Raw genomic sequence first — 24,034 nt, forward strand, 5'->3', positions numbered from 1 at the left:
ATTGTGACAAGGACCCCCATTAATTCCTAATCCTAAAATTAAAAAGTGAGAGCCAAATTAAGAGTCTTTTTATATTTTATATTTATACGTTTTTTTACAGTTGCTTGAACATCAAATGCATTATCTTCCTCTTCATCTGTAGGCCTTTGTCGTTTTAACGAACCACTTTTTAACCAACGGTCCATTTTTAACTACGCGAACTGTAGCTTCCGCGAAAAACAACGCTTTGTTTACAAACACTACTGTTTTGCAAAGAGGCAGCACGCGCCAGGGAGGAGGGAGGGGAATGGAGAAGACAGGGTACCTGCGCAGTAGCGCACAAATGAAGCCGACGCGCGCAAAGCATCTTGGGGAGGTGAGCGTTAGTAGAATGCGCGCGCTGCCTCTTTGCAAAACAGTAGTGTTTGTAAAGCGCCACCTAACGGCATACAGCAGAACTACTGCCTCTATCTAATTCTAGTTTTGCGCTAGACTCTGCTCATGCAGGAAGCGACCAAAACAAAAAATCTGTTATCATACAAAATATATTTAATATATTTTTTATTCTAATAGCATCTTGTGGACCCCTCTGGCATAGCTCGCGGACCCCTTGGGGTCTCCGGACCACCTGTTGGGAACCACTGGCTTAGGCAATATTAAGCAAAATGGACCAGTTGTGTGACTTGGTGTAAGCACCTTCCTGTGTGCTGCCTCCAGACCTCCCTGGAGCCAAGGGTGGGAAGATAAATCAAAGTCACCAGGTTTTCTTCTCAGTGTCTGCATTCTATTATTAATTTCGTTTATCCTTGCAACAAGAGGCTGAGGTTGCTCTGTCTGACAGAGATGGTGTCATTCTTTGGGCCACTCAATGAGATTTGCTGCCTAATGGTGATCAGAATATATACTTCCCATATCTAGGGCCAATGGCCTATTCCAATTCAATCACCCCCCACTATTTCCATAAGCTATGTATTGTTTCCAGGGCCAGCCCACACATAAGGCAAGGTCTGAGGCAGCCTCAGGCAGCAGGATCCACAGGGTCAGAATATCCCAATGCAGATATTTATTTTCCCCCTTCTTCTTGATGTAGATTTTCACTCCCTTCTTCCCTGGTGGGTTGCAGGGTACCATATTGTGGTTCCCTTCAGGTGTCAAAATGCCCTGGGTTGGCCCTGATTGTTACAGCAGTTAATCAGACAGTTGTGCTCGAAGTCAAGGGGCTTTTCCACAACTGACCACCTGGTGGTAGACAATGTAGTGGACTTTCTTTATGATCCTTTGGATGCATCTCAAAATTCCTGTTATTGATCCCTGAAATAGCATCACTGGAGGCTCCAGTCCAATACAGTACATACTTACCTGGCAGTAAGTTCAATCAAACTCTTTGAGACTTGCCTCTGAATAAACATGCACTGGACCAGGCCACAAGTGTCTTTTGGTCAAACTAACTAAGGTTAAGGCTGGGTGGCGCAGGGCACGCAGGGCGCCGGGCTGCCTGAGGGGATTCTGGTGCGAGGGCTGAGGGTGGTCAAGTAGGCAAGTCTGTCTGTTGTGCGCGCCTCCGCAGGTTGCTTCCCCGCTGCCTCGAGTGGGGCAGGCGAAGCCCCAGGCTGAGTTTTGTCTCCAGCTTGTGTGCAGAAGTCCCAGCGCTGGGTAATCAGCAGCCAATCGCACTGCCTTCTCTCCTTTGAACCAAGCCGGCTGTGCGCGAGAAAGTCGAGGGGTGGCGGAGGAGGAATTACACCACCCAAAAGAAACACACGCACACACCTGTGGCTGCCAAGTCGAGCACTCCCATGGATGGTGTCGTTGCCGCAGGCGGCAGCAGCAGGAGACAAGAATCAGAGGGGTGGGGAGGAAGAGGAGGAGGAGGAGCGGGGGAAGGGGAGGCTTCTCTTTTCTCGACCTGGGGGGGGGCACCAGAGGGATCTTCGCGCCAGGGCGCCAGATATGCTTAAGACGGCCCTGGTTAAGAGAGGGAGCATCTGTATTTAAGGAAGCACAGAGGTTCAGTATGTAGGAAAATGAACCAACGACAAAGGAAGGAAAAGTGGGAATAATAATAATAATAATAATAATAATAATAATAATAATAATAATAAATTTTTATTTATACCCCGCCCTCCCCAGTCAAAAACCGGGCTCAGGGCGGCTGACACCAACAGAACCACAATAAAACATAAAAAAATAATAATAATAATTAAAATACAGATTAAAATACAGTATTAAAATTTAAAGTGCAGCCTCATTACAAGTAGGCCATAAGTGGCTGACACCAACAGAACCACAATAAAACATAAAAACAATTAGTTAAAATACAGATTAAAATACAGTATTAAAATTTAAAGTGCAGCCTCATTTCAAGTAGGCCATAAATCCAAGCCATGAGGGAGAAAAACACAGGGGTCAGGCTGAGTCTAACCCAAAGGCCAGGCGGAACAGCTCTGTCTTGCAGGCCCTGCGGAAAGATGACAAATCCCGCAGGGCCCTGGTCTCCTGGGAAAGAGCGTTCCACCAGGTTGGGGCCAGTACTGAAAAGGCCCTGGCTCTAGTAGAGGCCAATCTAGCCATCTTATGACTCGGGATCTCCAGAATATTATTGTTTGTGGACCTTAAGGTCCTCCGCGGGGCATACCAGGAGAGGCGGTCCCGTAGGTACGAGGGTCCCAAGTCGCATAGGGCTTTAAAGGTCAAAACCAGCACCTTAAACCTGATCCTGTACTCCACCGGGAGCCAGTGCAGCTGGTAAAGCACTGGATGAATGTGATCCCACGGCCGGGACCCTGTAAGGAGCCTCGCCGCGGCATTCTGCACCCGCTGGAGTTTCTGGGTCATGGGAATACATGAAAGTGGGAACATGTTTAATTCTGTGTTAGTAAATCCAGTCACAATGGCAAATATGTTAAAATTGCCACTTGTGGAGTCCATTGTAACTGTCCCTTTTTATGTAGAGCTATGTGGTCACGTATTGGGATAGAGCTAAGCTGTGTTAAGCCATCTTGAATATGCACATTAGGAGAAATAACCATTCTGAAAGGAATGATTAACTAAATAACCCTAAAATGCTAGGCTGGGCAATAATTGATCCATTCTGCACTATTACAGCTTACTGATTCTGTTTAAAATGGTGACCATTACATAAGAGGTTATTCTAGGCTCCCTTATGGCAGGGGCTCAATATCCCCAGGTTTCCCCATGTGCTGTCCTGGATGACCTGCTCCAACACAGTTTGGCTTGCCCAAAGAATTGCCCAGTTCTTGTTGCCTCCAGGAAGGAAGCTGGCTAAAGTATGTGACATGATCTGTTGAACAGAACATGAAAGTGGGTAAAGGTAAAGGGACCCCTGACCATTAGGTCCAGTTGTGACCGACTCTGGGGTTACGGCGCTCATCTCGCGTTATTGGCCGAGGGAGCCGGCGCACAGCTTCCAGGTCATGTGGCCAGCATGACAAAGCCGCTTCTGGTGAACCAGAGCAGCACATGGAAATGCCGTTTACCTTCCTGCTGTAGTGGTACCTATTTATCTACTTGCACTTTGACGTGCTTTCGAACTGCTAGGTTGGCAGAAGCTGGGATCAAGCAACGGGAGCTCACCCCATCACGGGGATTCAAACTGCCAACCTTCTGATCAGCAAGCCCTAGGCTCAGTAGTTTAACCCAGTGTTTCCCAACCAGTGTGCCTCCAGATGTTTTGGGACTACAACTCCCATCATCCCTAGCTAGCAAGACCAGTGGTCAGGAATGATGGGAGTTGTAGTCCCAAAACATCTGGAGGCACACTGGTTGGGAAACACTGGTTTAACCCACAGTGCCACCTGCGTCCCATGAAAGTCTTGAGTCCAAAAAAGTCATGATTCCATCAGAGGTGACTCCTTCCTTGTTTATCTGTTTTTACATGGTAGTGCTTGGTACTACTTGCTCTGTGAACTGCATGAGCTCTGTACCTCAGAAACTCTCCTGGAATATTACCTTATTTTGAATTTTGGCAGTGATGGTTATTTTTGCAAGGAATTAGGAAATTAATATGATAGGATATGGGTGGCCAGCCCTTATGCTCAACTGGTGTGGTCCTGTCTCCCTGGTTCAGTAGACCAGAGACAAATGCCCCAAAGTGTGGGAGCCCTTTTGGTCTAAACCAAGTGGCAGGCAGCATAGTGAATGGCCTGCCCATTCACCAAGTGGTGAGAGTTCAGTACACCAGCTCCTGGATCAGTCAATGTCAAAGCCGTTTGAGCTCCTGTTGGTTTCTTTAGCTGTGAACTGCCAGAGTTTTCCCACCCATGGATGCTACTTGCTAGCTCCATAGCCCCACCTCTTGTGTGCAGGAGCCAATGTGCTTTTTATTGGAGTTGCTTATAATGGATTTTAATTATTATTTGACTGTTTCAGATAGCTGTTTTTAACTGTTTGTGCTGTTTTTATTGTTTTAATCTTTTTTAAACAATGATTTTTTTAGCAATCAAAGAATATATAATTGTATGAAATAAATAATTTTGGAAAAACAAAGTTCAGATAAATAAAAGTAATGCAAAATGATTTCTATTTATATTCACTGTGGGTGCCGTTACTTATGTAGCCAAAATAGCACTAGTCACACACAAGTATGAAGAATTGCCAAATATGGGGGGTCACAAGGTGTGCAGAAATACAACAGATTATTTTGGGGGGGCCCCTAAAAGTTAGGGCTAAGCCTGCTCGGTGGCCTCAGAACAGTCTGTTGTGGCAAGAAAACAGGGAGAATGGAATGGCGTATTGTGTTGGGTGGCATGGCTGACTTACTGGAGCAGGAACATATGGCACTGCAACATTTTGTTGCAAGGTCCACTTTTTTTCTGTCAGCATCGTAACTGTTGTACACATTCAGTACAGGTGCCCTCCTGCCTTACTGGTTAAACACAATTCCTGGTTTTGTAGCAGATAACAAATTTTTATTCCTGCTCTTCCTTTCAAATGTTATACTAATTCAATTTGCAGGTTCGTATGCATTCTTTCATCCACTTATATTTCTCACTTTGCTTAAAATTATTATTGCCATATATTTGTGTTGATGGACATTGCCACAGTCTATGGGGAAAGTCTGCCACATAGCCAGTGAACTTGCTTCACACATTTTTATGTACATGGAAGTGCTCCCCATGAGGTTACATCTATTATTGGAAGGAACTGGTGTAGCTATATTGGATGAAGTTCCCTCTGTGTTCTGCCTCCCTGTTATCCCTTTTCAGTTCCAAATGCATGTGATATTCTCTCTTTGCCTCCTGTTGTTTAGTGTTGTGTCATTACATGCTGTTTAACAGCTGCTGCAATTCTGCTCTGAAATCGGATGTTTCAGTTCTTTGGTAATAGATTCCTCTTTCTGCATGGACTAACATCTTTATCTATTAAAGCTTTATGTGTGCTTTTTGAAGTGCCCTTCTCATACAAACTTAATTTCCACAGTGGGATTCTTGCCCTCCCCTCCCCCAGTGAAAATTTTACAGGGTTGGGTTCAAGCAGTGGGTTGTCTTATGTCCTTTCTATTAGCAAGAAGAAGCAAGGCAAGAACATACGAGAATTTGGTGATGACCTTTATTAGGCGAGAGATGGGGGAGTGTTACCCTGTTTTCCTTGATCTCTTGACTACTTTCGATACCAGGGTGTCCTTCTGGAGTGACTATGAAAGTTGGTGGAGGGATGTTGTTCAGCCTCGTGGAGACATCATTGTAGGGTTTTGCAGGGGTTCACTTTTATAGTCCGCAGTGTTTAACATCAGCATAAAATTGGTCGGGATCATCTGTAGATTTGGAGTCATCAATATGCTGATTTGGAGTAATCAGTATGCCTATAAACTGAAGCTTAATCCAGATAAGACTTGAGGCACTATTAGTGGATGCTTCCCTGTCCTGGATAGGATTGCACTTCCTATGAAGGAACAAGTGTGCACATTTGGGGTACTTTTGGATTCACGACAGTCCCTGGAGGCACAAGTGGCCTCTGTGGCTCAGAGTGCCTTTCATCAGCTTTGGCTGGTGGTCCAGCTGTGGTTCTATCTGAAGGGGGATTGTCTAGCTTCTGTTGTCTATGCTCTGGCAACCTCTAGGTTGAGACTGTTCGGAAACTGCAACTGGTGCAGAATTCAGTAGCCTGTTTGCTCACTTGGGCAAGACAGCTTGAGCCTATAACACTAATGTTGGCTAGACTGGATTGGTTACCATTGAGCTTCCAGGCTTTGCTCCAAGCTTGAGCTTTATGCAGCTTCGGGCTCCAATACCTTAAGGACAAGCTCCTCACATATGAATGCACCCAGACCGTACAGTAATCTTTACTGTTCCCTCTGACTATTGCTTAGAACAATCTGTGACCCTCCTTCAGCCCCATGCAGCATGGCCAGTGGCTGTAATCCAGCAACATCAAGGGTGGGGTCAAAGATTCCTCTCCCCGGCTTAAAATGTAGCAGCCTGTAACACTTTATGATCCAGTTAGGAGGTATTGACATAAAATTAAATGATTCAGCTGCTATTTTGCAATAAATGGACCATTGCCCTGCAGGCTGTGGCTGTACCCGCTTCTGGATCTCACCCTGGACACTGCTTGCCCACAGTCCCTGGTGGATTCCTCTCAGGCAGCAAGTAATTCATCAGTGTGGTAAGGTAAAGACGGCCAAAATAACTGCAAGGTCAGCTAGAATGGTCAAGACCTAACCCACAGGCTTTCTTTCCAACTGGGCTGAGCCCTAAAATGGGTCCCTCATGTGAGGTGTGCCTCTGTCCTGTTGACTTGGCCAAGGATGTCCAATTAATGTGTGAAGATAGATTTGAACCATGGCCTTCCAAGGCTACATCTGCCACAATAGTAATTGCAACACGCTGATCCTTCACTCCTCTGCTACAATTTAGAGTCATGTATGTTTGTCTTTCCATGTTCAGCTTCATCCTCAGTGGATCTCCCATTGGACAGATTAGAGTTTGTCACCTATTGAGAGGCCATGTGAGATTGAGAGATTTGCATAGCCAAATGCCTTTCCTCTTACATCTAATTTCTTATGCACTTTCTTAAATTTGAAAAATTGCATGCTACACTGATAAAAATCCATGTGCGACATTATGCAGCTTTTGGCTATTAAATGATAGATCTGTACCTGGGACTTAGAATCAGGAGCAAAATCCTAGACATGTCTACTCAGAAGTAAGACCAATTGAATGCAGTGGAACTTACTCTCATTTTAACTGTGTCTGGGATTGTAGTCTACAAGTACCTGAAAATAGTCTGCCTGTAGGTTTGATCATGCAGTGCTTGTTCATTGTTGCTACAGGATTGAAAAGTGGGAAGAACTTGCTCAGCAATGAAGCTGACAGGAGGATGGGTCTCTTCTATCATATTAACTGTAGAAAGTGTAGAAAACCAGTTGTGGTTGTAGGGAAGAAGTACCTCTTTCACTCTCAGGTGCCAGATTAGACTTTGAGGCTTTCAAAGTTTGCATATTTCACAAAGTCTTCTTACTGTACCTTCTTAGAAAGCAGCAGTGTTGGCTACATATCTTTTTGGTCTTTTCTAAGAAATTTTATGTTGGAAAGCTTGAGGGCAGTGATCCTTGGAATTGTTCTTTCCTTGATATTTTTGTTCATTTGGTTAAATTAGTTGTTTCGGATGTATGTATTCATTTTATAAATAATATTAAGCATATGTTGAGAAATGTGTCACAAGCACATTGACCATCCTATTCATCTACTTTCAGGCCAGATTATTATGAATCCAGATAGCAGAGCTTTTGAATGTGATCTCAAGGTCACGCCTGGAGTACAAGTTCCACTGAAATCAATAAAACTTGCTTCCATGTAGATGTGTCAAGGAATCTTATTTTGCTGGGTGTGGGGGCTCAGTTTCTAACAAGAGAAGGTCTGACACCATCGTGGCTCACACCTAATTAGAAACTGCATCCTCTGACCTTGACATCCTTATATCTGATGCATGATGGGCTGCAATGTGATTTCTCAGTAGTGAGAGAACCACACTTTGTACATGTTTGGAAGCATACTTGTTTTTATTATGACATCATGTATTCTTGAGTCTGCACCTTGTAATGCAGAATAGGTTCCGAAAGTCTGTTTGGATGTTTTGCAAATCTAGTAAGAGGAAACTGGTTTTATGGCTAAGCGGAGTGTTCTTTTAGATGATCTGCAGAGAAAACAGAGTATGCCAAGCGGAGTGTTCTTTTCACTTGAGCACCCATGGCTTAAAATGTAGCAACAATGAAGGAATACAGTAGTTGTTGTTACTATTATTGTGGTGGGTTTTTTTTTTAGCGGGGGCAAATATTACCAAGGCTCCACTCCTCCATCATCTGAACAGGGATATGGTATTAAAGTTGCAGGCTTCCTCTGTTCCAGTCACCCGGTTCCAAATTAGGAAAACATGGGATGGCAGGAGACCAAATGCTAAATATTGCCTTGCCCCATCCTGTGTTAATGACATAGCAGTTTTTTGCTGAGAAACGCAGTTATTGCCCAGCTCTCATGGCTCAATAGAACAGCAATGCTGAGAGGATATTGTGGTTGAGAATTTGAGATACTACTTCGTCTGAAGGGGGTTCATCTGAAGTGTCTTGTTATCCTGGTGTTGCAGACTTCACAATCTGCGTCGGAAATCATCTTGCAAATGTGAAAGCCTTCATTGCTGGTCTTCTTGATATCCTTTTCCAGAACTTAATGAAATGCTGCCTGCTTTTCCTGACACCCACAAAGTTGCTGAGCTTTTTCAAGGAAACCACCAGAATTGTTTGTTGCCTTACTTCCAGGTTTTCCATGACATTTTGCCACATCCCCCCCCCCCCGACATCATTTTTACACCTGAAAACCAGGACATGTCGGGAATTTTTCTGATGTATGCCAAGCCTATGTCTGGTGGAAGTTGTTCTGCAAATGAAGCGGCCCGTTTTAAAATTCTGCCTTTTGACTTGGAGTCTGTTGGATCCCTTTCAGAAGCAATGGGAGGGTCTGTGTATGCTTTATCTCAGTTTCTTAAAAAGAAATGTTGCAACCCCTAGAAAGTTTTTAAAAATCAAAAACAGATTTGAGGAAGAGCAAAATCCGACAGAGGTGCTGAGTACTTCTGAAGACCAGTTGCTGAGAGACAAGCAGCTGGGGGGGGTGTCTTCCTTCCCTGGGGGGGGGGGGGGGAATGTGACAGAGCCATCTTTGTTAAACAAGGCCTGCCCCGGCAAGGCCATTCTGGTGCTTTTGCATTTCCTTTGGTTAGCTGCTCTGAATGCCCCATTCGTGCTCTATGGTCTTTATGTGCGGTCCCTGGGTATCCACGTAGCATTGTCAAGGTGCCAGTTAATTCTGTTACGTTAGAGCAAAGGAGGATGGCCCTTGGCCAAAATTAGACCACCTCCCTCTTCTTTATCCCTTAAGAAGGGCTTTGTCATCCCCAGGAGTGTGGATACTGGTATCTCCTCTCAAGAACAACATGTGTAAGAAGGGCATGGATGGACCACAAGCCAGAGTCTTAAAAGTCTGTCTCTTGCTCGAGCCTCTGGTGCAAAACAAGGTTGTTGTTTACGAACAAGGGGCATTTTGCATCCCTTGGAAATTCCCTCTTTTGAGAGAGGTGAGTGGCTTTGCTCTCTCTGCAAGTTCCCCGCTGTGATCAACTGATTCTCTCCCTGCTGCCCGCCCCACCGGCCCCATTTTCTCACTTGCCCCTTTTACCAATTTCTCTTGGTAAGAGGCGATAACTAATTAGGAAGCTGCACCTGAGCCTGGCACATTGTGCGGCACAAACACCAGCACACATGGTGGCATTTCTTTACAAGCCAGTAGTCTTGGGAGTGAGTTGCAGTTTTCAGGGGAATATCTCCCTCCACCCCTCTGCGTCTGGAAAGCTCAGTTTAAATTTCCTCTCATGAGAGTTTAATAAAGCACTGTAAACGAGGCCTTTTGTTGTTCAGTTTTCTTTCCTTCTAGCAAGGTGTAGTATTGTATTTGAACAAGCATTTGGATTGGGGTGCAGCAGCATAGTGCCCAGCCCTGTAGGTAGATGGCAGGTGGCAGTTGCAAACCATGTGTTTTGGCTCAAGAGGGCCGGTGTGCTTCAGAGCACTGGTGAAAACAACCCTAGACGGAGGGGACACACTGTCTGGCTGCTTCTTGGAGAATAAACAGCAGATATGCGATGCAACATCTACTCTGGAAGGAGCTGCTGATCTTCTTTGTTTTCTTGCTGCATGGTTCCAATTGGTGGTAGTGGTTGTTTAGTTGTGTCCGACTCTTCATGACCCCATGGACCAGAGCACACCAGGCACTCCTGCCTTCCACTGCCTCCTGGAGTTTCGTCAAATTCATGTTGGTCACTTCTACATTTAACACTGTCCAACCATCTCATCCTCTGTCGTCCCCTTCTCCTTGTGCCCTCAATCTTTCCCAGCATCAGGGTCTTTTCCAGGGAGTCTTCTCTTCTCATGAGGTGGCCAAAGTATTGGAGCCTCAGCTTCACGATCTGTCCTTCCAGTGAGCACTCAGGGCTGATTTCCTTCAGAATGGATAGGTTTGATCTTCTTGCAGTCTATGGGACTCTCAAGAGTCTCCTCCAGCACCATAATTCACCAGTTGGTACTATGCCAAAATATATTTGATATCTGGATAATGTAATGCAGGCTTCCCTAACCTGACACCCTCCACATTTGGGACTACAACTCTCATGAGGCTTGGGCAGCATGGCCCAGTGGGCAGGAATGGTGGGAGCTGTGGTGTAACTGGAAGGCATCAGCTTGGGGAAACTGCAGAGAGACTTGTTCGACTTTGAGGGAGGCCTGCATTCTGGCCTCCCACTTTGCTCTGAAGCTCACTGGATGGCTGTGGGCCAGGATTGATGGATTGCATTTATAGCCCACCTTTTCCCCAAGGAGCTCAATGTGTGGTGCACATGGTTCTCCCCCTCCTCATTTAATCCCCACAACAATCCTGTGGGGTAAATTAGGATGAGAGGCAGGGACTGGCCAGAGGCCACCCAGTGAGTTATGGCTGAGTACGGATTAGAACCCTGATCTCCCAGGTCCTAGTCCAACACTCTGTTATGCTCTACTACAGGGGCCTTTCTGCAGGGGCAAAACTAGGCACATACACTATGTAAAATAATGAAAGTTTACTATCCCCCCACCTCTCTTCTCCCCCTAACCTCATACTGTCATTAACATTAGTGTCTCACATTGAATGTAACATCCATAAAAAGGACTTGATGAACTGAAAGTTTAATCTTCCATTAAAATAATTTTAAAAAGCTAAGCCATAGCATTTTACTTCTACATTCACTCTCTGCCTAGACTCTGTTTTTCTTCCTCCCTGGCTACACCCTGCTGTCTGCATTTGTTGATTCTTACTCTCCATGGTTTATCCTGTCTTGAACAAGCTTTTTATCCTTCTGAATTTTATTTTAATTGAACTCAGCTTAATTGACAGCCTCCTCCTTCCAGCTGGCTTTCTTTTGATTTTTTGTATATTTCCCCACTCCTGTTTCCTCTCCCATTTCCCCATCATATTTCTAATCTATTGCTTAAAATAAATTTTGGATTGCAAAACTTGTCCCCTCTATGAATGCAGGTCGGTTACCAGCCTTGAAGCTGTTGGAGGCACAAGGGGCTTTTGCAATGTTGCCTCCACATAAAGTTCGTAAGGTTTTGGTGGTAGCTTTTAATTCATCCAACTTTCCTTCAACCCATCTGTGATTCCTATTTCCTATTTCAGAATACAAATGGCAAATATGCCCACATATTTATATATTGATTAAAATATTTCCTGGGCACTTCCCATGCCCCAAGGTACTTTGAGCTGCCCACAGAGCTGGGGTAGATGGACTTTGGCTGCCATGCATTATGTGGGAAGTGTTGCACTGGGCTTCACCTGGTACATTATGATCTTGCCAAAAAAGACACAACGTTTTGTGAGGGAGAGAGAGGCAAAGATGAACCAATCTAGAGTATAGCATAAGTTAAATAAGTCTGGAAGGTTTGCCTTTTGCCTGTTTATTGACCGACACTCTGTGTATCAGAGCATGTTATCCAGGCTTTTTCTAAGACTCCCTGGAAAAGACCCTGATGCTGGGAAAGATTGAGGGCACAAGGAGAAGGGGATGACAGAGGACAAGATGGTTGGGCAGTGTTCTCAAAACTACCAACATGAGTTTGACCAAACTGCGGGAGGCAGTGGAAGACATGAGTGCCTGGCGTGCTCTGGTCCATGGGGTCACGAAGAGTCGGACACGACTAAACAACAACATATTCAAGTTATCCTCAAGTTCCACTTTCCAGCAGAGATGGACGGAGCCTTTCTTCCCACCCAGGGCCATCCCTGGAGGGGGCAAGTAGGGATGATTGCTCCAGGCCCCATATTGCCTACAGACAGCCACCCAATCTTAAACAACTCCTCACCCACAATAATACAACCACCAGACTTAACATGGACACTGGTACCAGAGCCTGCAATAAACCCAGATGCCAATTTTGCTGCCACATACACCCAGACAACACCATTACTGGCCCCAACAACATCCAACATACCATCTCAGGGCTATTTAATTGCTCATCTTCTAACATTGTGTATGCCATCAAATGCCAACAGTGCCCTTCAGCTCTCTATATTGGACAAACAGGCCAAACCCTATGGCAAAGGATAAATGGACATAAATCTGACATCAGTAATCACAAGACAGAGAAACCAGTAGGAGAACACTTCAATCTCCCAAGACATTCTATACAAGATCTCAAAGATCTCTTATTACAAAAAAAGAATTTCATAAATAGACTGGAAAGAGAAGTTGCTGAACTGCAACTTATTACCAAGCTTAAAACCATGGAGAGACCTGGTCTGATTAAAGATATTGAATTCTTATCTCATTATACATGATAAAGCTATCTTTAGCCATCTCACCCCTTGTTTTTTCCTGTAAGACCAATTGCAGTTGTTAACAATCGTCAACAGCTATCAGTCAGTCAATCACCCTTTCCCACCACCCTTATGAGTAATATCCCTCCCCACCCTCTCACTATATATAAGCGTCTGGTGACTTCTGTTTCAGTGTATCTGAAGAAGTGTGCATACACACGAAAGCTCATACCAATGACAAACTTAGTTGGTCTCTAAGGTGCTGCTGGAAGCAATTTTTTTATTTTATTTCGAGTATGTCAGACCAACACGGCTACCTCCCTGTAACTAGAAATAGAGTTGTAGAGTTGGAAGGGATACTGACAGTCATTTAGCCCAACCCACTGGAATTCAGGAATCTCGGCTGAAGCATCTATGACAGGTGGCCATCCAACCTCTGCTTTAAAACCTCCAAGGGAGTCCACCACCTCCTGAGGGAGTCTGTTCCTGTCGATGAGCTCTTCCTATCAAAGTTCTTCCTGGTGTTGAGTTGGGATCTCCTTTCCTGTAACTTGAAGCCGTTGGTTTGGGTCCTACCATCCCACCCCCTCCTGGCACTGAGAACCATGGCTGCCATTTTCTGTTCACCCAAGAGACTTTCCACCTCCTCTCTTGCTAGAGCAAGGCAGGGAGGGTGGAAGTAGAGGAACTCACCGGTTGAAATGTGTGTGAGAGACTTCGTGGCAAAATTGGTGGCAAAAAGTAAGCCAAGGAGGAGGCTTACTACCACCATTGCCATGCAAAGGAAGAGAGGCAGTGGGCTCTGTGCGCCGTGTGCTTGCTCAAGGGACAGGCCCATTCTAGTAGTGTTTGTAGCATGTTCACTAAAGAGCTTGTTGAACTGAGCAACAAACAGGCGCAACCCACCTTTTTGCAAATGTGCCTTTTCTCCTCTCTCACTGCTATTTTATCATTTTAATCTTCAAGCTGATATGCCAACTTCATTGCACTTTGCTCTGACATGACACAATTCCCATCATCCCTGACCACTGGTCCTGTTACCTAGGGAGGATGGGAGTTGTAGTCCCAAAACATCTGGAGGGCCAAGTTTGGCCATGCCTGTGATAGACTATTGCTGCAAGAAACAGCAAAGGGTGGTTTCTCCATTTTTGCAGGGGACAAACTGAAGTTGAGTGAGAGCATCTCTGAATGTGAACTTGTTAGGTAGCCTTGGGCAAAATTGGGCAAAATCTTGGGACTTCTCCATCCAAGATGAAACTTCCATTGACAGTGTATGGCTTCTTTCCATATTCAGTTTTATATTCTCCCACCTTTCTACGACTCCTGAGTTGTTCCTAAGCCGAATCAAGAATAGGTAAGGGTCACAGGAGAGTTTCTTGTGATTATATGCTGTCCTTTGCTGATTAAAAACCCTTGTTCTTTTTCATTTAGCCACAGGCTGGTAAAGAGCACATTTCTTTCTGTAAACTTTGCTTTTTGGACGCAACTGCCCTCTGGTGGTAGTAAATTGATCAGCAGATACTTGATGTAAACCAGATTAGATTTCTGGATTGCTTTTAGTGCTACATTTCAAACTGGGGGTGCTCATAGTTAGGGGGAAGGGTCCAAATAGTTAGTATTAAGATGGCCTTGTGGTAAAGTTCTTCAGGTTTTAATATACAAATAGCCCTGACAGTTTGAGCACCTCATAGGATGTGATTTTATATGTTTTGTCGAACTGAATGTCTCCCAAGAAAATACTAAGTCTTCTTGGATGCAGATGACTTGAGGAGACTTAAGTTTTACTCCCCCTACCCGATTTTCATTTATTTGTTTTGCTAATGGGGCTGTAATCCTAGACTAAGCAAAATATGTTTCTCTTTTCCTCACAGTGTCATCAGTCTTCAGGGGAAGACATGGAGATCTCCGATGATGAAATGAACCAATCTCCAAGCACAGAATGTGGCAAAAACATTGTGGTGAATACTTCTGTTGGCAACTCAGCTGTGATGGCTCCCTCAATTCCTATGCCTCCCCATGGTTTTCCTCCCCTGCCTCCCCCACCCCCACCCCAGCCGGTCTTTCCAATGCCCCCTCCTCCGCCTCTTCCTCCCCCGCCTCCCCCAACTCACCCTGCAGTTACTGTCCCTCCTCCTCCCCTCCCAGCGCCTCCTGGGGTTCCACCCCCTCATATCTTGCCTCCACTTCCTCCGTTCCATCCTGGGATGTTTCCCCTCATGCAAGTAGATATGATCAGTGTCTTGGGCAACCAATGGGGAGGCATGTCAATGTCTTTTCAAATGCAAACCCAAATGCTGAGCCGCTTGATGCAAGGGCAGAACACTTACCAGTACCCCCCGTTCATGGGGAACCGGATGCAGTTTGTGAACCTTCCTCCCTACCGGCACTTTTCCATGGGAGCAGCTATCAACCGCGGACAGCAGTGGCCCCCTTTGCCCAAGTTTGACCCCTCAGTTCCACCTCCGGGTTACCAGCCCAAGAAGGAAGATCCTCATAAGGCCACTGTGGATGGTGTCCTCTTGGTGATTGTGAAAGAACTTAAAGCAATAATGAAGAGGGATTTAAACCGGAAGATGGTGGAGGTGGTGGCCTTCAGGGCGTTTGATGACTGGTGGGACAAGAAAGAGCGTCTAGCAAAGGTAACCATCAAATATCACCCCTCTTTTCCAATGGCTATGCAATGGCAGACGGTTTGCACCACCTGCCTCTTTGCATCTTTCTGTGTTTCCCCCAGTTCAGGCTTGGAAATACATAAAACAAGTAACAGAATGGGTGTATGGCAAGGCATATACCTGTCGTCATAAAGCTTAGTGCAGGGGTCCCCAGACTTACCGGCGTTTGGGCTGGTTCCCACCGCGCCGCGGGCCGGAGGACGGGGGAGCGCGCGTCTGTGCGGGCCGGTGGGCGGGGAGTGCGCTTACTGGCGCGGCGGCGCGCTTCCAGGGTGGAAAAAGCGCCGAAAATCCATTGTGCGCATGCGTATGGGCCTCCCCCGACCCGGAAGTGCACCAGAAATGACCTCTTCTGGGTCGGGAGAGGCCCATACGCATGCGCACAAAGGATTTTCGGCACTTTTTTCCCGACCCGGAAGAACGCTGCCGCGCTGCGCGCCGTAAGAGCAGGCGGCGGGCGGCAGGGGTCGTCGCGGGCCGGATTGGCAGGCCAATTGGGCCGCATCCGGCCCCCGGGCCGTAGTTTGGGGACCCCTGGCTTAGTGCATGCATGCATGTATGTATAAGAGCACTAGTCCAATTCCTTATAACTCAAGGTTATTGTTTTGTTGTTTTAAAGGGATCTCTAGTGCAGGGGGGTGAAAGTCTTTTATCTGAAACCCTAGACTAGAGAGTCAGCTGTGTTTGGAGTAGGCAGTATGGAGCTGGATGCATGACTCCATTTGAGGCATCTCAAATTTGTTTGTGTGTGATTTTTATGTGACTTCAGACATGGCTTAGAGCAGGCATAGGCAAACTCGGCCCTCCAGATGTTTTGAGACTACAATTCCCATCATCCCTGACCACTGGTCCTGTTGACTGGGGATGATGGGAGTTGTAGTCCCAAAACATCTGGAGGGCCGAGTTTGCCTATGCCTGGCTTAGAGTATGTCCATGTCTTTACAAATGGCAAAAGTGTACTTAGCACTGTCTGACGTTCACAAATTCCTAAAAACCCATAGCGGATATTAGGCTACAGCCTACATTAGAAAACCTGCATGGTTTTTGCACCACAAAAGGATCATGCCAAATTAAGGTTGTTTTCTGCCAGGCAAGGTGGATATTTTCCAGTTTAATCAATGGACACTCTGCAGTAGGGGAGTAGGCACATCCTACTGATGTTTTTGACCTTTGCCTCCTACCTAGAATTTGTTCAGGCTGAACATATCCAATGGAAATCAAGCAGGGATGTGCCATAAGTGCTATTGATGGATTTGAGCACCTTAAGTCTGAACTTTTGTTCAGGGAAATTAGAGCTTCTGTATAAGTAGATGCTGCTGCTTTGTTCAAGCACCCAGTTTTTAGCATCCGCACCAGTGTGTAGTGTCCTCTTTTTTTTAATCCTGCTTATCTTGCATAGGCATTACTTACTCCAGTAAAATCTGGAGAACATAAAGATGAGGAGAAGCCAAAACCAAAGGACCGCATCACATCTTGTCTTCTGGAGAACTGGAACAAAGGAGAAGGTCTGGGTTACGAAGGGATTGGCTTGGGCATTGGGTTACGCGGGGCCATCCGGTTGCCATCTTTCAAGGTAAGTAAGAGCAGCCTTCAATATCTAGTTATTCATAATATGAACCCTGCTTTCCTATAGTACTCTAAATAATGTTAAAATTGAGTCACAGTTTTAATGTCTCAGCTGTTGCGCACTTTTTGCCCAATAAACTTTTAGCTCTCTAACCTTACAGAAATGATTAATAACCCAGTATTGGCTCTTCACACCACCACCAATGCTATTACTGGCTGATTTATGATGGTGCAGAAGGATTAACCGTTGCCTCTAGCCCCATGTGAGTTTAGAGAGCACACTGGAAGACTTGGAAGATGGCGAAAAGTTAGGGGGGAGGGTGTTGTTTAGAGAAAGCATGCAAACATGGAAAGTGGCTGAAGATCTGTAAGGAAGAACATCACCTTTATTTTATCATACATCAGAAATCCTTTAACAGATTTAATAAAAGAGGTGATAAGACTTTAAGGTTTCCGTCTTATTCCAACTTTCCTAATTCACATGTTTGCACTTCTGTGTATTTAGATGTTTGAACTGGCTTCAATAGCAGTGCCTATTGATGTTCACACAGGTCTAATTGTTCTGCTGCCTTTTAAATTATAAACTGAAGTAAAAATGTGTTCACAAACATAAAAAGGAAAGCAAACGTTGGCGCTCCCATTTAGTCATTTTTTGGGAGTAAGGTTCTTGTATGCCATGAAGTGGGAGCACTTGTAAATCTAAAAACAAATACATCTCCCAAAATTGGTTGATTCTGTCCTTTCTGCAGGTGAAGAGAAAGGAACCACCTGAAGCTGCCTCAGCTGGAGACCAGAAGAGAATCCGTCCCTCTACTTCGGTAGATGATGAAGATGAAGGTTTGTGAAGCCATATTTTCCTCCAAAACGCAGTAAGGGCTTCACACTGCTGAATCCTCTAATCTTCTCAATCTGGACACTCTATGCAAAACTCAGAGTTCCAAATTCTCTTTGGTCCCAAATATCACATTAAATTGCAAAAATTAGGACAATCTGTAACACAGATAAGACTCAATGTTCAGTGTTGCAGTTAAGATGGGCACTGTTCCATTAAGTAATGTCTAAAATCACAGTAAAAAAAATTCGTATCATGGAAAGAACAAGCTGTTCAGTGTTATAACTGGTTTAATGCTATTTCAGTAAGAAATGAAAGACACCTCCTCCCCCGTAGTTCTTGTTAATTGTCATTAAATGCTTTGCCCTCCCAGAGCTCCTTAGAGAAGGTTAATAATAATAATAATTAATAACGCAGGTGGCGCTGTGGTCTAAACCACTGAGCCTAGGACTTGTCAATCGGAAGGTCAGTGGTTTGAATCCCCGCGACAGGGTGAGCTCCTATTGCTCGGTCCCAGCTCCTGCCAACCTAGCAGTTTGAAAGCACTTCCGGTGGGAAGGTAAACGGCGTTTCCATGCACTGTTCTGGTTTCGCCAGAAGCGGCTTAGTCATGCTGGCCACATGACCTGGAAAACTGTCTGCGGAGAAAGGTCGGTTCTCTCAGCCAGTAAAGCAAGATGAGCGCCGCAACCCCAGAGTCGTTCGCGACTGGACTTAACTGTCAGGGGTCCTTTACTTTTAGTAGCCACCTTGACATAGTGCACTTCATTAATCTGAGCACCCACAGTTGTTCAATATTCAAGCACCAATTTCTTACCAGCTTTGGAAGGACATAGCCTGACTGGAGCTCAGTAACCTAACTAGGAAGAGAAACTGGGAGTTCCTTCCTTTGCTGTGCATTTAAGCCCTATTGACCGGGATAAAGTTTTGGTGTACTTAACTCTTCCTAGATTGCATACCATCTTCTTGAAAGATTTAAGGAAGCCAGATTGCAGCTAGCAAGCAAGGCCCACTCTTAGCCTCTTTTTCCAAAACTCATAGGGTGCAACCCAGCCAAGTTAAGCTTTGCAGTTCCATGGACCTTGATGGCAGAAATAAGCACAGGCTTACTTGCCCCTAAATGTAATCAGTGGTTAATTTTTAGCACTTTTCACATGGGCTGGATGGTGCCACATTCAGCTACTGAGGGATGGAGATTTCTTCCCCTATTTCTCATTGTGTCAGAAATGGTGTCTTGAAAAATAAATCCTTGCATAGGGTGCATGTCCAGAGATGCAGATCACACGTGCACAGAAGAACCAAATGTTTCCATCCACCACAGGCATCCTCTTCCTTCAGATCCATCCCTCAAAAGCCACATTTTCTTTGAAGCCTTTGGAGTGAGTCCCTTTATCCTCCTATAACTAACCTTCATGAGATTTAACTGGACCCTAAGACTCCCAAGGAGAAGCCAAAATGCTAGACTCGAGGACACTGCTGCAGTGATAGCAAAGTCTCCTTCCATGGGCGCCTTCTTTCTTCTAGAAAGAGAACTCGGATGTGGGGTACAGTGTGGCATTCAGAGGACCTGCCGTAATATGCAGCTGCTCCTTTCCCACATAATCCCAGGGCTCAACATAATGACCCCCACTTCTCCCATGTATTATATACATGGGAGATAATGCCAAGTATGTAGGTTCTCCTAACACATAACATATTTTCAAGGTGACACAAGTATCAACCACATTTCCTCAGTTGTATTTTCTTTCTTTTTAAAAACTTTATTTAACAAATGAGCGGGTGAAAGAAAACTCTTTTTTTTAAAATACCCACCTACTTTCAGTTTTCTAAGACAGGAATCCATTTTTGTCACTTTGGGAATGTTATGGCTGGCTGCTTCTTCAACTTTTTCATGCATTTTCACACTCCCAGAATCAGAACGAGATCGAGACCTGCCGGATGCAGCCTCAGACCTCTCCAAGAAAGATGGTGAAGTGGTCGGCCTCAGGAGGAGACCCGGAAGGCCGCTGGAACTAGACAGTGAAGGAGAGGAGGAGGATTCAGGCAAGGAGGAGGAATCCTCTTCAGAAAAGGAGGCCGAGCAGGAGGAAGAGGAAGGGGAAGGGGTGATGAAATCCGTTTCTGACAAGGTAGTTCCCACAACCGACCTGGGCTTTTTTCTCTTGGCTGTGTATGTGTGAGTGAAAGCCAGCACCTTTTGATGCTGGAGGGCTCATGAAGAATACCTACCTACCCCCACCCCCACCCCACCCCGGCACCATTTCACAGAACGCTTTTATTATGCTCAATGTATTTTATGTGGTTGCAACCCACCCTGGGTTGAAGGTCGGGTAATAAATAATAATGGCAATTAAAAAAACCCTCAGAAGGCAGCTCTATATATGCCATATATCCAAAAAATAAAACATGAAAACAAAAGTGGTCAATGAGCGATTAGAACAGTAGCAATTGAAACATGAAGCCAAATGAAGTCACCAATAAAAAGCAGAATGGACTATTGAAAGGTTATTTAAAGTCTGCTTAAGTGTCACCACTGAGGGGTCCATATGGAACACCTGGCAGGCACCCCAATCCCCCCCTCCCGGAGGGAGATCCAGCAATGTGAGGCCGCCACTGAAACGCTATGGCATCGGCATCCTCTGTGACTGCACTGGTTTTTATTGCAGATACTTATCACTTTGGGGGGGCATGATCTGCCCACCAGGGTTTGCTGCACTACCACTTCCATCATGTCTGACCCATGGCCTTGCTAGCTGGGGCTGATGTGAGCTGGCATCCTCATCAATGGCTTCCCATGCCATAGTGGCTCCATGCCTTTTTCAGTGTGTAATACGCTTATCAATTGCCAGTCCTTTTGTGAATTCAGGGTGCCCCATTATCTGCCTCTTATAGTTGCTAAGTCAAAGGGAAAGATGAGTTTTGTGGCAGGCTGTCCCCCCTAGCCACAAAGTTTTCTTTCTTCCTTGCTTACATTCTAGATATTGCTTGGAATCAGGGCTGAGTCAAGACCTTTAGAGGCCCTAATCACTTAAAAGATTCTGGTGCCCCCATAGATATCTAATTCAAAATATAAACAATAATAAATGGTAAAATAAAATTTTATTTTTCAAAATGAAACAAAACCTGCATTAAGATGGAAAATAATGTTTATTTTGTATACTTTCACTTTTTATTTGAAACATTTTTTCCTGCTTTTTCTGATGTCCAAGTCTTTGATCAGATCCTAAAAACTAATCTAATGTAACACATCTGCTTCTATCCCTAGTAAAGATAAGGCATCCGGCCTGCCTTGTTGCATAGTTGTTCTGTTGGGATTTTTAATACACTTCAGTTGAGAAAATAGATGCTCAGCAGAGCAATTTGTGACCATTAATGTTAAAAATCTGGCAATGGATAATTTTTGTGGTGCCCCCTTCCCTTGATGCCCTAAGCATGTGCTTATTTCGCTTAATGGTTAATCCAGCCCTGTTTGGGATATCCCTTTGTGGACTGTAACTACAATTGATTGGATATGTTCGTATGTGTTGCTTTTCTGAGTTTTGAAATATTTCTGAAGTTTATTTCCCCCCTTTTAAAAAAAACTTTAAATGTGTCTTCCACTCTGTAAAGAAGTGTCATGTTGCATGTCCTGAGTCCACCAGCCTATCTTTTTATCTAGACATTATACCAGATGTGCCATGATGGCACTGGACTTCTTTCTTATGTAATAATATAAGCCCTCAGTCAACATGCTCCCCCACCTGCAAAAAAAACGAGTGTTTGTTGCACTTTCAAAATGCCCTCTCTCTCAAGGAACAGGAGGAAGACCTCAATGAAGAGGAAGGGGAGGAAGAAGATGAAGACGATGACGATGACGATGAAGAAGAGGTTGAAGCAGAAACAAGTGGAAAGGAAGAGGAACAAGATTCTGAAGAAGGTATGATGTCTTGTTAGCCCTAAGTAAATGAAATCTTGAGGTTTTGACTAGCTGATGCATTGTCCAAATCTCCAGGTAATATTTAACTGGTGCTCATTAGAACAAAAGCTCAGCAGGACCTCCTGCAATGTGTGAGGCAAGCTCAATTTCATGAGCTATCCTGAAAGGGATTGAAGATAAAGCAGCAAGTATTGTCATATATTAGTATAATTTAACAGGCACTCAAGTTTAAAATGCTATATGCAGTTCTAGGTGTCCCACCTAAAAGTAAGAATGAAATGCAGAACATGAAATATTCACTTAAAGCAACAGAAATTAAAAGTGGGGAGGTTAACGTTTTCTTACGAAAAGAAGTGCAAGAAGTTAGGGCTGTTAATTTGAGATAAAAATTTACTAAGGGCAGGTAAAATTTTGTATGGTGAGAAGACAGCTTCTCTTCTTTTACTCCTACATTTAAAAAAACCTTGAACCTTCTATGTACTGTCAGGTAAACTATGGTACATTCAGGATAAAAAGTGTTTTCACACAGTGCATTGCTTTGGGCCATTTCAGTGGCAGCCAGAACAGATGGCTTTATAACGATTTAGGGAGCTCTCTATAGCATGGATATGTGACCGGGGGGGGGGGCGCAAGCAAATGGAAATCTTATGCTTCTAATTAATTTCTCTTGCCTGTCCCGACCAAAATGTGTTTTTTGTGTTCCAGCAGAAGATGTGGGAAGTCCTGCCTCCTCTGGAGCAGAGATTGAGTCATCTGATGAAAGTGAGGAATCCTCAGAATTTGGGACGAGCTCTGATTCTGATGAAGACGAGGAGGAGGAAGAAGAAGAGGAAGAGGAAGAAGAAGAGGAATATGAGGAGCAGGTGGAAGATGAAGAAAGAGTGTCTCTACAGCAAGAAACAGAAGCCCTGCCTACCCAGCTGGCCCCTGAGTCTCTCACTCAAGAGGCTGAAGATGATGATCAGAAGGAGACCATCCTGGAACTGTTTCCAGTGGACGATTACATTGAAGGGACTCCTCTAGTTCTTCCGGAGCCTTTGATGCCAGGAGGAGAGGAGCCGAAGGAAGAAGTCAAGCATGCAGAGGAAGAAAGTGGGGAATTCCTCCAGCAGTCTGCGGCTGAAGTGCTGGTGGTGATTGAGAGAGCCCATGAGGAGAAGCTACAGGTGTCACCAGTGTGTGTGCCAGGTGAGGGGCAATTTTGACCGTTTTGCAAACTCTCTCCTCCCAATATCTGGTGAGTAAGGGCTCTGGAGGGACGCAGGTGGCGCTGTGGGTTAAACCACAGAGCCTAGGGCTTGCTGATCAGAAGGTCGGCGGTTCAAATCCCTGTGACGGGGTGAGCTCCTGTTGCTTGGTCCCAGCTCCTGCCAACCTAGCAGTTCGAAAGCACGTCAAAGTGCAAGTAGATAAATACAGCGGGAAGGTGAACGGTGTTTTCATGTGCTGCTCTGGTTTGCCAGAAGCGGCTTTGTCATGCTGGCCACATGACCTGGAAGCTGTACGCCAGCTCCCTTGGCCAATAACGCGAGATGAGCACCGCAACCCCAGAGTCGGTCACGACTGGACCTAATGGTCAGGGGTCCCTTTACCTTTAAGGGTTCTGGAAGCTTGTCTGCTCCTGCCTTTCCTCCTGGAGTAGGAGTCCCTACCTTTGGAGAGGAAAGCTGATAAAAGGCCTTGCATGAGTACAGAACCTGTCGTGGAAAAATGCCCCTGGCTCCAGAAAGGCCTGTGAATCACAGAGCAGCTGAATGTGTAGCTCATTCTGAAATAAAGTTTGGGCACACGTGCTGATGTGGGAGTGGCTTGTGGGATTTAAGGCTGAACAGGATCACATCAGAAGCAGCCTTACTTTTTCTTGTCCGGGTTTCAAATTCTGTCTGTTTCAACAGCATCTTGATTTAAAGGCCTCTGTTAGCCCTATTCTTAGGGTTTCTTGTTCAAGTTCCTGATCTGAATACAAGTGGCTGCTTTTCAACCTCCACGTTTAGTTTTAAGCAGGGCTGGGCAATATCTGGTTTTCAGCATCGTGATATATCAGCAACTAAATACTGTGATATGCTGATATCTCATGATGTCTGACTCTGGAATGTATCTTGGCTACTTCTTCCTACCCACCTTATGGGAGGTAGAAGCAGCTGAGATACATTGCCCAGCAGGTAGATGGAGTCCGATAAGGTGCTCCTCCTGTCTGCCTGCACCTTTGCTG

The 24,034-nt window shown here is 45.1% G+C and overlaps 1 protein-coding gene across 2 annotated transcripts in view; it reads left to right on the forward strand.

Moving 5' to 3' along the window:
* Positions 1-24,034, forward strand: part of SETD1B (SET domain containing 1B, histone lysine methyltransferase) — a 58,721-nt gene that overhangs the window by 12,727 nt on the left and 21,960 nt on the right. The window contains exons 7-12 of one of the 2 annotated variants that reach the window (XM_035098986.2): positions 14,708-15,475; positions 16,908-17,081; positions 17,824-17,911; positions 19,818-20,035; positions 21,699-21,822; positions 22,528-23,010. In XM_035098986.2, the coding sequence (XP_034954877.1) occupies positions 14,708-15,475; positions 16,908-17,081; positions 17,824-17,911; positions 19,818-20,035; positions 21,699-21,822; positions 22,528-23,010 (1,855 nt within the window). The remainder of the gene's footprint in view (positions 1-14,707; positions 15,476-16,907; positions 17,082-17,823; positions 17,912-19,817; positions 20,036-21,698; positions 21,823-22,527; positions 23,011-24,034) is intronic. The other variant, XM_035098987.2, reaches the window with a different exon arrangement.

This window comes from Zootoca vivipara, chromosome 17 (genome assembly GCF_963506605.1).
Source record: "Zootoca vivipara chromosome 17, rZooViv1.1, whole genome shotgun sequence".
NCBI classification, from domain to species: domain Eukaryota; kingdom Metazoa; phylum Chordata; class Lepidosauria; order Squamata; family Lacertidae; genus Zootoca; species Zootoca vivipara.